At 34.7% G+C, this 14,800-nt stretch overlaps 1 protein-coding gene across 4 annotated transcripts in view; it reads right to left on the bottom strand.

Annotated features, from left to right (window-relative positions):
- SBF2 (SET binding factor 2) overlaps positions 1-14,800 on the bottom strand; it is a 269,535-nt gene that overhangs the window by 110,489 nt on the left and 144,246 nt on the right. For all 4 annotated transcript variants that reach the window (XM_074585940.1, XM_074585939.1, XM_074585938.1 and 1 more), the window contains exons 7-13: positions 7,807-7,939; positions 6,111-6,219; positions 5,290-5,403; positions 4,387-4,464; positions 1,964-2,077; positions 1,311-1,439; positions 471-569 (exon numbers count right to left, since the gene is read on the bottom strand). In XM_074585940.1, coding sequence (XP_074442041.1) covers positions 471-569; positions 1,311-1,439; positions 1,964-2,077; positions 4,387-4,464; positions 5,290-5,403; positions 6,111-6,219; positions 7,807-7,939 — 776 coding nt within the window. The remainder of the gene's footprint in view (positions 1-470; positions 570-1,310; positions 1,440-1,963; positions 2,078-4,386; positions 4,465-5,289; positions 5,404-6,110; positions 6,220-7,806; positions 7,940-14,800) is intronic.

The raw sequence follows: 14,800 nt of genomic DNA on the forward strand, positions 1-14,800 counted from the left end.
GGAAAGTCCAAGAAATGAAACAGGGCTTGCTGAGCACACAAAACCACGGGGACTGGGCTGCACAGCAGCAAAGATCTGCTGAAAGTATACATTATGCCCAATTGGATGTACAGTTTTCACAAGCAAAAGTGTTGAGAGGCAAGAAAAGAGATGTATTTGGCATGGACACGTTGCAGCAGAGAAAATAACAGTTTAGATACATTATGTGAATACACACTAAGAAAACAGACTGCTAAGTAGCAGTAGCTATACGTAAATCAGTATTACCATATTCAACTTCCTTCACATGTACAAAATTGGTGACATTTAAAGTTACGAAGTCTTTTGTCATAATGCTGACGATGCGGCATTATCATATATGACTGCACAAGCAGTCATTTCCATTTTCAGATACTGGATCAATCTCAGAAATAAGAATTTTCAATGTTACTATTTAAACTCTAAAAGTGCAGCAGGTATAGTAAACTTACATTTTTGAAGAGCTGTTCTGCAAGTTCTCTAACATGTTTTATCATTTTCGGTGGATTACCTTCCTCAGCTTTAATTCTTTCGACTTCAAAGGCTACCAACTTTAAAAGAGGGAAAAAAATATGTTGATAATTCAACTGAAATTAATTTCTCTCCTATTTAAGTTACGAAATGTTAATCGTAAATTGAAACCGAACAAAAAAAACCGACACTGAAAAATGTGCAATGTCACATTGCTCTGGAACGTGAGACATTTTCACTGTCTTATAGGGCTGCTGTTACCACATTTTATAGTTCTACCTAACACAAAGTCCTACATACCTAAAATTTCTAATACCACAATCCGTATTTCTTATCTATACTACTACTATGCAGAATTAATACCAAACTCTATTTGTACTCTACATTCAAATAAAAGCTAGCACAGTAAAAAGATGGCATTACTTTTTAAAAGAAAAAAATGCTTGTCCCAGTTTATATTGTTGGGTATGTATTTAATTTAATATTTCTCAATTACTTCTTCAATGTTTCTAAGAATATAATTAAATTATTCAAAATAATTCTGTACTAGCACATGTGGTGCATAATGCAGGTCCAAACCTGACAACAGGAACGATATTGCTATGATTTATACAACTGTCTAGCTTCATACATATGAACAGGGCATGATTTTATGGAAGTAAGTTAGAAACGTATGTGTAGGAGAAAATGAGAACTGAGAAGTTTACTATAAACTTTATATAATAAACAGTAAGAATTCAGAAGCATTTCAATGGTTTTTCACATGCTGAAATATCATAGGTACATTTTAATTTCCCTGGAAACATAGGAACTGTTTTCACCTCATCAAAAAGATCACAGGTTCTGAAGGGAGGACCCCTCTCTGACACGAACCCAGCAAATGCCATTCCATTGAGAACTTTGGTTAGAAAGTCATTCTCAATTAAACCTCGCTGCCCCAAGAAGGCTGCCTGCAATAGAGACAGAAAAAAATGCAGGTATTTTATTGGTATCAAAACTACAACCAACTATTTATGTACTAGCAGTTAAACATTTTCACCAGCTTATAGTAATATGTGGTACTTTCTAATTATACCTTTTATATTGCCTAGTATCTTTTTATATCTAAATTCAGAAGTGACATAACAGGAATTTTGATGTGCACATTTTATAAATCTCACAGGCAATAACAGAAAACTAGTACCTTCAAGCAAGTTTTCTAATTACATGCATATGTTTTCAAAATTCCTTAACGATTCCTCAAATATTTCTTTATATTAAATTTTAATGTTAACTTTGTTTCACATTTCATCACTGTCCCAGCAATTAGTCCCACTGAAATACATTGGTACACCGCTACGTCAAAATGGTATGCTTATCACGTGTAGATTATTTTATTTTTTCAAACCTGAACGCTTGTTCAAAATGCAAGCTCATGGGAATAACGTGACACAAACGAATATTAACTACATATACATAACTGCTTCTCTTTTACCTTATGGAAATGAATTACTGGTTCAGCATGAATTCTGATCAGCTGAAGACATGACCGGTATCCTTGGAAAAGTTGTGCAAATAGCCTAAGGAAGATTGCTCGCACTTCTTTATCCTGTAAGCAGTAATTGAATATGCTGTCAAAACGTTTTCATTTTCTAAATTTTTCCACATTTTGTATAAAGCTGTCTGAGAAATGCCTACGAGTTCAAACAATGCAAGAGTGTAGCATAGGAAGTGGAGATATTTGTACGCACATTAAGTTATCTTATATGAGGCTACAGTTTCATTTATGTGTCCTCAGATGGCAATGAGAGATTTAGTATATATTCACCCCTTTACTCCCACTGCTCTTTTCTACGCCTGCACAACAGCCTCTGGGCAATGCAAGTTCAACTGTTGGGGTGGTCATGTGGTGAACCACATGAAGGAACTGCCATGAGAGAAAACTGACGCTAAATAAAAGGAAGAGGGTATTTTAACCTGGATGTATTATATTATTTTAGCAGTGCCACTGAAGTGGGCAGGGGCGGCAGGGAACCTCAGAAGCCTAAGCTGGCATCGCTGCTGCTGCGGGAACCAGGCTCTGAGCACCACAGGCATCACCACAGTCATCCGCTGTGGCTTTGCCAGCTGAGGAGACCACTCTAAGTCTGCTCAGCTACTTGTCTAGGACTCTTACAACTCATGTCTCCACTTGCCAATTTACTGCAGACAAAATAATCCAGGGTTAGTTTAAAAAGTTTAAAACAGTAGATCTTTAAAGTCCCGGTTTATTTTGATTCAGATGAGTAAGGGAGTGCTTATGTAAACACCTACGGGTTAATGGAAATGATGTGGACGGTTGGGGGCAGACTTGGGGCAGTGACTTCTTCATCTGGCCCAAATGCAACTACGGACTGATAAAATCATGTGTCGCACACGTTATTTTATCTTAGCTCAGGTACCTACTCGGACTGCTGCCACATCTAAAACCTGAGGTCCTAAAAATTATTTTAGGACCTCAGGTTTTATGGTGTCTCAAAGGACCTCTAAAACTAACTTCAAAAGTTACAAGCAACAAAGAATATTAGATTAATGAATCAGGTAATCAGCTGATCAGCTAATTAACAAGCAAATACAATCTAAGTAAGTTCAAGCTTGTAATGATTTTTTTAAAGAAATAACTTCAGGTATATACAAGATTCTATAATCTGTAGAATACTCTTCTACATGTCCAGATTCTTCTCTGGAACATGATCCTTGTTATTCTATTTTTAAATTAATTTTGTAAGGGCTCACTTTACTGAGAGATATATTCTCATTTTCTTTGTGTCCAGGCTGCCCTCTAGGATTTTAACAGCTACATTTATACCCTGACTTTTTGGACTACTTGAAAACATTTCTTTCATATTTAACAAAATTTTTATTATGATACAAAATCATATTAATTTGTAACTTCACCATTCAAAGTGAGATCTTAGCTGAATTTTGACATTAGCTTAAATGAAATCTGGATAACGTGTGTCTTCAGCAATGAAAAAAAAAATCTTAAAGAAGTAAAACCAACAAATGTATTGTCCCTCTTCAGAGCTACATGGTTTTGACTACATCTACACAAAAAACCCAAGCTTTGTTCTTAAATTGAATTGGCTTTTGGATTTTAGTTTGGACTACCAACTCATGTTCAATTCTAGCCACTCCTACAAGCTAAAACCAGCAGCTTTAACAAGCTGTTAAGTCATCATGGCTTCACAACTACTTTTAATCTAAATGAACTAGATTTTAGTAGAAAACTTTCTACAGACTTCTTTCAGTATAGACAATTACATATTGTTTCATTCAGCTTGAGGTTTATTAAAGCCAAATCCAATGTTAAAAAACATACAACTCCTTTCCCAATATGTCCAAGCATACAATGCATAATAATTACCATTATTTTTGTGAAACTGGTGACTTATGTTTTGCTGACACAACTACCACTTCTATCTTTACTCATATTTTCTCTAAAATCTAGATATTGAATGACATTTTGAATGTTTCTGATCTTTTTTTTTTCCTTGGGGGAGTAGGATGTCTACAAGAGAACTTAATTTCAACATTTACACACACACACACAAAAGACCAGTTTGTCCACTTAGGTAAAATTCTGCAGCTTTACTGGCCTACAAAACAGAGAAGGCACAGATTTAACTCAACAGACAGCAGTATTAAAAGAAAATAAGGTGCTTCCATATTAATACAAATACGTTTATAAAACTTTCTAACCCATTAGAATGCTATTAGAGGGTAGATGCAAAATCCAATGTTATTTCATTGCTCCACCAATAATAATATAATGGATATGAAAAAGAAAACACAAATTAGAAATTCTTAAAAGAAAGTTAGTCTAAAATTTCAACAGTTTTCTACTTAAGAAAGTCAGACATAACACAGAAATCTTACCAGCATTTTTGAGTGTGATAAAGCTGTTCGTGGGGGAGGGAATGCATAATCTGCTGTTTCCAAATCAGGATGCAAAACCTAGAGAATTTTTTAAACAAAATTTTTTTCCCTCATTTTGCTGAGGAAAGGACAAATTAATTTTTTCTTCTTTCTCAAATTAATATTCACTGATATTAAGAACCTCAAATAACAGATTGAGTTAAATTATGAAGATTGTATGGAATAAAGGTGGGAATAATTTCTCAGCTTCAGGTTTTTATAAGTGAGCTAGTTATCAAAAACTCCTATTACAGTCAATGAAGCTAATCAATATAATTAGGGATTTTAGAGTTGATTTATCTGAAACAGATTAACAGACAGAAAATTGTTCTCTTTAGATAAGAAGATTTGTTCAGAAGCCTACAAAGAAGGTGTTTCCTAACTTATGACAATAATAGTAAAAAGACAAACTGAACGACTTTTTTTGGTGATTCCCTAATGTAGAATCAATTATTCTTGAATATTGATATAGGGGCATCATACAAATAAATTTTAAGAGTAATTGGTTATTCTCTCACTAAACTTCAAGACCCGGTACAGTTGAAATGAATTTATGAAAATAGAAAAGAAGCTAAAATGAATAGTAACGATGCTACTCAAACACTGAGGTTGAACTCTTATTAGGAAGGAAAAAATGACTAGCTTCCTCTTGACTAGTGAAAAAACATTTTAGTAGTAAATTACTGATGATATTAACTCTAACTTCAGATAATAAATTCTTCTAAAAACAAGAATCTTGGCAGGAATCGTAGTTTTAAATCTCACGTTTCCAGTGTGTTTGAAAGCAATTAAATATTGAAATTAATTTTTCATTCTTTAAAAATAGGTGAGAGGATATAAAATGGAGTTTGTATCAAAACATACTAGAGAAAGCGCCATTTGAGTCTGATGTAGCAGTGGCTCTGGCAGCTGAGAAAGATGAATACATTCAGGAATTTTAATTGTGCCTCCATCCAGGTCTGCTATGATTACATCTAACTGTAAGGAAGAAACAAAAATATTATCAGTAGTGCATACTGTAAGCATAGTTTAAAAACACAACAGTTCAAATTTCATGATCTGCACGTAAATTAAAATAAACAAATTAAATTGGTAAAAACTTTAATGTACAGAATGCTTTTGATAAAGGTAAGACTCCAAATAATTCATATTACTGAATCTAGCTGTGAAAAATGAGTGTAAACTAAAGAAAGTGAGATTAGGCCAAACATGCAACTTCTGTTTCTGGATGTTCCAGGTCTGTGTCCAGTGACTTGAAATATCTAATAGGCTGTTTGTAAAGGTACAGTGATGATAACTCTAAGTGAAATCCCATGTTTCTATTTATTTCTATGTATCTATACAAAATGTAACCCTATTTCAGTTTCTCCAAGCACATGCTTAGAAAGTAAGGATAAGATAAAATAATTGAGTATACATTTGAAAATACATGGAAACGGATCCATTCCTTCCCATCCTCCACTAGAATCAAACAATTTCCCTCCTCTACTTTGTAGTCTCAATGAATTTACATAATAATTGACGCTTTTTGATTTTTCTCCTGATTGTCTTGCCTTGCCTTCTAGAGTAATATTTTAAAAGTATATGTATTATTCGTATAAACCTCTCTGAAGCATGGAAAATCTCTCCAACTAAACATCACAAATGACATTATGACTATGAATATGCTGGGTAGACATACTTACAAGCTCATGAATGTCATTACGAAAGACAGAATGTACGCCAATTATGAAAGGTGTTGGTGAGCTGAGAACTTCCAGTAGCTGTGCAGGAAGAATTGGAATATAGGGATAACTGTGAAAAGAATAAATAAAATAAAATAAAAGCTCCCGACTATCCCTTCACATAAGGGCAGCTTTTTTCTTAAAAAAAAAAAAGAAAAATCTTCCTGTTACGCACTAAATTTACTATAAATACCTGTATTTTAAAAATACAAAAGATGAAATTATTTATTAAATACTTCTTTATAAAGTGTCATGCTGTTAAAAGAACATCTGTCACGTAAACTCCAGAAATTACTGTATTATAGGGTCTACAATTTATTGGAAACAAGCGTATTCTGCAAAGTGAGAAAAGACTATCTATATTTGTAACATTTGTCTTACATGGACATTATATTTGTCCACAACCGTTAGGTAACTAGGGACATTAAAGTTACGCATAATACTTCCATTTTAAAAAGATGGGTAGTTTTTTGCCTGACACCGACAATTCAGCCTTTTGTAAAATATCATTAATAAGAAATCTTCAAAGGAACTCTGCTTTGATATTGAAATGACAACTAAACATTATCTATAAAATTCTATATTTCAGATACTATTTACTTGATTTGACAACTTAAAAAAAAAGCGTTTTCATCAGAGCAACATGAAAATCTGGATCTAATTTGATCAATGCATTCAAACACCTAGTTTACAGTTATTAAAAATTCATTCCTGACTACTTTATCATTAGAAAACATATTCCAAAACTCAACTTTCAATTTTTTTTTTCCTTCTCATTCTGTATTAAAATGAAGCTCTTCTCTGAAATATTTCAAGTAAAAATGTGCTAGTAAAATACTAGCACATTTACAATACAAGTCAGAATTAGTTGTCTTCTTCCAAAAAAAAACCCAAATAGCTTGACATTGAGTTTTTCATTTCAAAACACTGGATTCAAATGTGTCTTTTTCGAGTGTATGAATTTGTTCATTTCGATTCATTCTCTGTTGGACATTTGTCAGTGACTTGAAACTGTGCTACAAGCTAATGCAGATATTATCTTAGAACCACAGAATCTTTCAGGTTGTAGAAGGCCTCAGGAGATCGTTTAGTCCAGCCTTCTGCTCCAGCCAGGGTCAACACTGGGTCCAGGTCAAGTTGCCCTGGGGCTTTGTCCAGTTGGGTCCTGTAAACCTACAGGGATGGAAGCGCCACAGGCTCTCCATTCCACTGCTTAGTTATCCTCATAATAAAACGTGTTTTCCCTGCATCCAGTCAGAAACCTCTCTCCCCTGTTTTGGTTTATGACCCCAATCTCTTGTTCCCCTGCCATACACCTCCCTCTTATTTACTGGCAGGCTACTATTAGATCTCTCCCATATCTTTTCCATGCATTTACTTATGGATCATCACTGTCAAGTTTTACCATCCAATTGATGTTGTGGTTAGGATTTCTATTGTATTTGTAGGTAGGATGTTTCTCCTTTGTTTCCACTGTCATGATACAATCAGATTTTTACTAATGTTGTGTACAGACTAGGACTTGTGTATATGATCATGAAAACCTTTGCTTATTTGAACAAACATAGCACACCTCCTTTTGTTAAGGACAACATAGAAGTTATAAAACTAGTTATATAATTAGTCAAAGAGTTCAAAGAATGGAAACTCAACTCACCTGTACTTGAGGGGAAACATCAAAGACTCCAGAGCCCTACAGGCATCACTGAGCCTCTGAAAACTTGCTGAGTGAAAGAGAACCTTATTTTCTGTAAGCACGGCACAGAATAAGCTGAGTACATTTTGGATTCCTGAAAAAAAAAAAAGGAAGAAAGAACTGTAACAATGTGCCAAACGAATAATCAAAATTACATTAAAATGTATCACTTTCTGGTGGAATTTTCAAAAAGGATATGATAAATGTGTAAATTGCCAAACCCCAAATTATTCTAGCTTGCATTTAACTAGCGCAGCTTCCTTTCTATTTTTCAGGTTGCTAAAATACTATCTGAATGTATTTCTACATTTCAAATACATAGTATTATATCTCCCTTTCAATACCACTTTCAAGGATTTCCTCTTCTCAGCACAAATCCCAGCAATGCTTAACGACTTCAAACAGTATTACGTGTATCTTCTGCATAGCGTTCTAGCCTTCTGTGTATCTAGAATTCAACTCTGGTCACTGATCCAGGCTTAACTTCCAAACATTTATGTATCTCTACGGGGGGCGGATTCTACTGCCAGGCTCAAAAGAAAATGACAAAGACTTCCTAGTAAATACATTGATACTTTATCCATGGATAGCATTCTAGGACTCACAAGGTTAAAAAAGGGCAGTAAAAGTGTACATGTCATTAGAAGGACATGTGAAAGAAGAGCTGGCTGTTTAAACTACTAGATTTAGGATCAGACTCACAAATCAGATGATGGGGTGTTTTTTTTAAGACACTATGATTTACCTAGGAGACAAAGCCATGTGCTTTCAGGGAAAAACAAAAATACATTTCCTTTAAAACAAAGTCCCATCCTGAGAAGCAGACACGTCTGAGATATGTGAGATATGCTGAAATTTATGAAATTTCCTGAAATATGCTGGAATGTATGATGTTTCCCTGAGGGCATAGCTTGTGTTATCAGTAAGACAGCCTGTATTACCTTCACAAACATACTGCTTATCTTACAATAATGTTCCCAATAAGAGATGTGACTACTGAGAGCCACTACTTTCATTTGATAATTAACACTTTGTTTTGCTTAAGTAATTTTTATTACATGTTTTGACAAATCTTTTTTTGTTTTCGCTATGATGTTGTGTGAAAGTTTGCTTCGCTGGAGTGGAGCTTAGCTCATAAATATAAAGGGACAAGGATTTGGAGAGAGTTGTTGAGAAAAAGACTTAGTTCTTAAGATGAATAACTCAAACAATAACATAAGAACTTGTTCTTTCAAACTCCATTCTCCAAGAATCCTAAGGACAGACTCATAAAATCAAAGGCAGAGACTTGAGCGGACTCAAGGACAGAAGGCTTTGTTACAATGCTGAGTGAGTTACTGTTGCAAATATTTGCTATTGTTTTCAGCGGCATAATTAATATTGTGCTAGTATAAAACAAGCTGCTTTGTAATATACAATGTAAGGATAGCATTTAAAAAAATAAATCGAAGTCATTTCCTCATGTGAATGAAATAGCCCTCATCAGTGAATGGTTAGAAGCTAACTTGAAATAGTGTCCTTTCTTGTGTATGTATGTATGAGGGTAAGTACACATTTGAATACGAAGTTAGAAACTGGTGCCTGTTTAAAAAAAGTCTGTAAGAAATTAAAAGCTTGAACTGCCCTTTTTATGCAAAACTGCCCTTGTTCCTTTCACAGATTTTAAAGATTGCATTGGAGTATATTTTTTGTTTTAAACTAAGTTTTTGCTTTCAAGTTAAGAGGGCTTTTTAGACCATTTCATTCCACACCAAATGTCTTATTAAGACACTTAGGAATATATATATATATTTTAATGTCTGTTACTTTTTTCCTATAATCAGATACAAAAAATCTCAAATAATCCTCTATAATGTTCTGGCAGGTATTATTGAGGAAAATTATACCCCAAAATCTCACAAATATTCATAAAATTTGGTACAACTAAATTCTCTGAAACAAAAAAAACCAAACCCTCTTGTGATCAAAATATCTATCACTAAAAATTCTTGAAAGTGATGGTTTCTCATTCTGCACATCTTAAAGCTGCAACCTAGGCTGAGAGGTAACAGTTCTAAAGTATTTTCTGGATGCTATTGACTTTAAATTTTCTTTTACAAAGAACTGTAACATTCCTTTACTGAAAGTATTCCACTGAAATCAATCTGTGTAAAAAATAGGGCTTTTTTCTATCTATATGATATTCTCTTGCTGTGGATTATTATGATCCAAGAGTCTAGAAGGAATACCTTAATTCTAATACCTTTAAAGGTCCTGAAACTTATCCAGTATCAGCATTTTTCACTTGAAATCTCTTCTGAATATAGGCTTCCTCATCAGATATCAAAACAATACACAATTCTCAAAAAGTACATTATAACCGAGCACTTAAAAAATGCAAAAATTTTACTAACAAAATCACAGAATCACAGAAATTTCAGAGTTGGAAGGGACCTCTAGAGATCATCTAGTCCAACTCCCCTGCTAAAGCAGGATTGCCTAGAGCACAAATACATGAATGAAGTGGAAATCAAGATTTTGCTCATATATAGGGAGGACACCTGTCAGTAATTCATAGTATTTGAACACTGGCCTCCTAAAAAGAAGATGGGCATAAACCACTTTCTAGTGTAGATACCCATCCAACAGTAGACCCATTGATAAAGCCAAAACAACATATTATGGTTACATTGATTTTTTTTTTTGTTCTATTAAAAAAAATAAATCAAGAATACATTGGCTGTAAAGCACAAGATCGTACAGTCTCCTAGGGACTACTAATGTGATACAGTATTGTATAGCTAATACAGGTAATCTTCATGCTCAAATATAGCGTTAAGCTGCACATCTGTTAGATTTTTATCTTTATGACTGTAAGAAAGGGACTTTGGTAAGTGTCTTCAATTTACAGAAAATTTTGGATGTCTAGTCAGCATAACCTTTTTTTCTTGATGACATTTCTTGATAGTTTCTTTTAAGAACACAGGTTCACATACATTATGTTAGAACACAAGTCAAAACTCAGCACTGAAGTTCCATTAAAGTTCAACTTTTCTACCTAATAGAGTATGTTCTTGGCAGCTAGAAAAATATGGTCTGTGTTTCTTTAAAATTTGGGGGTGGAGGGGTAGTACAACAACAAGAAGTTTGTCACCTGAACTCAACTTCAATAAGCCTGGAGTTCACAAGTTCTACCTTCCTCCCAAGGTTTTACTCGGTAACAAAGAGATTATACTCAAAAGGCAACACTTAATGGAATAAAAAGGGGGGGAAAAAAGAAGAAATAAACCAAATTTTATTTTTTTTTTTAAATTTAAACTATTAAGCCATGATGATACAGTTTGTGAGGCTTTTTTTAGTCTGCTTTTGCTGCATATTAGTGGCTGCAGATAAAGCTTCATTTTGTACTCCGCAAAGGCATTTCCCATTGTAGCTTAATCAGCACCAATATCATTTGATCTTTAAGATACTATTTTTAGCAACTATTTCCCATGTATAAATTTGATGCAACACAAAAGAATATTTACTGCAAACATATTTTTACTACATTCCACTAGTTACTACATTTTAACTGGCCATGGAAGATGAATTTGAAACGTTCAATGTGACATGGTTGCACCAGATGCAGCCCCAGCTTTGCTGAGTTAGACAAAAGCATTACTTTATTTGCAGAACTTATGAAAGTGATCAAAATTGAGAACATCTAAGTGCATCCCTCTCAACCAGCAGCTCTTGTAAGGAATAGCAGGAAAAAAACAGCAAGGACACTGGGAAATAACCACCCTTCTCTGTGAGTCTGAAGAAGGACAAATGAAAGCCATCACCAAAGCAAGGAGACAGGCCGGTAGGGGCAAGGAAAGCTCACTCGCCAACTGCTCACGTAACAAAAGGGATAAGAAGCATTGTCTCTCCAGTCTGACAGTCCCTGTCACATCTCCAAGTTCCTTGGAAAACCAGTTAAAAGCAGCTGTGAATGCTTTTAGCTACATCCATTACTGCCCTGCAATCTATCATTGGCTGCAATCCCTGCACAAGGGAACACCTCAGCAGAGCAGCAGAGAAGCAAGTGCAGGGGACAGATCTACTGCACGTCCTGTCTGCGCATCTGGGACAAGTCCAAACACCTACAAGAAACCTGCGTTGGAAAGATGCGATGGTTACCTAATGGAACAAAAATAGATGTCCTTAACTTCAAGCTGAACCTGTGATTTTCAATGGACTGAATCTCTGTCTAAAACTTATTTCTAAATTCTCTCAGCCATTTTCTGAATGCATAAAGAGCAGAAAGTCACCTCACCAAAACAGGCCATGTTTCAGCAGAACTAGGAAAAAAAGAGACTAGGAATCTTGTGTGCTTGCACATGAAAATAAAGTTATTTTCATTTCTGCAAGGTATCTTCAATGCAAAAGAATATACCACAATGAGAGTATTTGCCTTGTCCTCTGTAATCGGAGTTTATATAAAATTATGTAAATAACTTACAAAAACTAATAATACAATACTAAATAACATGACACGAAATAACCAAGGTAATTTCTTGAGGTGTCTTTCACAAAAGCCAGTTTTAAATGAGAACTTCACTGGTTCTTACTCTTTCACTTTCCTGAACGAAAGCTTCACAGCCTAAGAAATATTAAATTTATACCTAAGGGGAGGTTCTGAAATTTTAGGGTGGTTTATTCTGTTGGGGCTTTTTTAGCATAATAGAAGTGCTCTTCCATTGAGAAGCTAATCACCAATATTGACCAACTTCTTGAAAACAGGCTACTCAGTTTGGAAACATTTGGAAACTCAGTTGGAAATGCGAGTTTGGAAACTCAGTTGGATAGTGAAACCCAGGCTAACCACTTCCACTCGCTGAAAAACTTGTACAGACCAGACAACTTCCCTGGTAGAAGTTGTTTTCCTTCCCTCTCTTTTTCTTCTTCTTTTTTTTTTTTTTTTTTAAATACTCTGTATACAATACCGAAGGACTTTAAATAAAAAAAATCAAGTGTACAATATCTGAGATCATCTTATTTTCAAGATGATAGCCACTAACTCAATACAACATTATCACTCTACATGTACTTTGAAACATATGTTTTCGGGAATACGATCAATATAAGGACTGTGAAGGAAATTTTCACCTGCTAAAATCAAACAAATAGCAAGACTTTTGATTACTTTCCTTTTTTAAACTATTTAAACCACTAATTAAATTATCTGACCAAGCCACGAAGGTGTTGTTTCAAGTCTTGGATGTTGTTTACAGAAAACAAACAGCTCCAAATAACAGCCAGAGCCCAGTTTCCTCATGCTACAAGACACAATCGTGTTGTCCGTAACCTTGAACTGCATACTGGTCTTCAGACTCCACACTACATCCGATGCTAATTTGTCAGGGCATAAATAGACAACATGAGAAACAACAAACAAGTTGATTTTTACAGATTACGCTTTTGCAGTCTACAGACAGACAGACATCCTGTAAAATATTATACATACGCTGGAAAATTTTGAATGAAGGCTTCCTGACCTTCACTGTTTGCAAGTATTTAAAGAATCTGTAATTTGTACTAAATTATCTAACATCCTACATCAACAAATGTATCATTCTGCCTGCTTCCTGTTGTTCTAGAATTTAAGTATTTATTTAAGCATGATTAAAAAAGACCCAAACACGACGTGTACTTGACAAATTGTTAACTGTCCTCTATATTGCATGAAATCAAAATATTATCACTAACTTCTTCAGAATTTTGTAAAGAGTTATAAACATGAGATTTGGAAACTCAACTAGTTGAATACATTATTATGCCAATATGCCATTCTTGAATTACTGGACACAAGAAAAAGCTTAATAGACAAAATAATCCATAACTTAGCCAGACTAATCCAGGAAACGGGTCAACAAAGACTGAAAAGCCTTTCTGAAAGGCCACTGGAGAGTGCATAGTACAAGTTCTGTGCCAGGCAGTGTCAAGCTCTAAAGATAACTGGGAAAAAAGTAGAGGAAAACAAAACTCTTTTCATTTTTATTTTTAGATGTAAGGGCATAGCACTGCTAATGAACAAAATACGAGTGTAACAAATAAGAGACAACAATTGTACTCAATACTTATATAGCTAATCCTTGCCAAATTGCATTCATTCGTCAATCCAAAAATTACACGGTATCACCAATCAACTACACACACAAACCAAAAAATTGCTATATCCTTCAGTTCAGGCCCAACTCACATTTAGGAGAGCAAACAGTTCTGTTATTAGAGTAGGACTGCACTGCACACTACATGATTAAATCATAGCCAAACTTGCTCACAAGTGGGGAGCAATTTAGCTGTGCCAGCAGAGAGTTTTGTGAGGGTTAATTTATCCTGCTTTCTGGCTGGGTAATAGAGAACATAAGTCAGATGAGCACCCCAAAAGAATAACTTATTTGGTCTTTGTCAGAGTAAGGAGGAAGAGAAGCAGTCTCTAAAGCACAAGAATTTGTGCTTAGCACTTAGCTCTGTGCTAAGAATGAGCTAAGACTCATTTCATAGAATCATAGAATGTGTTGGGCTGGAAGGGACCTGTAAAGGTCATCTAGTCCCATTATTTCATTAATAAAGCATTTGTACTAATTTCTGGGCACATAAAAGCAAACATGGGTGTGACACACAGTACTGAAATCAAAACACATTTTTAAATAACTTTTGATTTTGGAATTGAAGTGAAGGCAATTCAGTATCTGAACCATGAATGTTGCGTGTTCTTTGTAAAAAGCAGGGCAGAACAAAGGCTTCTCTACAAACCAGCCTTTGGGGAGGGTGGGAAGAGGTAAGGAACAGGAGGACCATACAGAAAGACTAAATAAATGTCATAAAAGCCAACTGATCATTAATCAGCCTGTCAAAGAGACTGTGAAAATGACTGTGTATATATATATATATATAAAAAAGATGTCTTCTGGATAAATAGACCTACCACTATTGCTCCCCCAAAGTCTAA

This window comes from Larus michahellis, chromosome 4, assembly GCF_964199755.1.
Source record: "Larus michahellis chromosome 4, bLarMic1.1, whole genome shotgun sequence".
NCBI lineage: Eukaryota > Metazoa > Chordata > Aves > Charadriiformes > Laridae > Larus > Larus michahellis.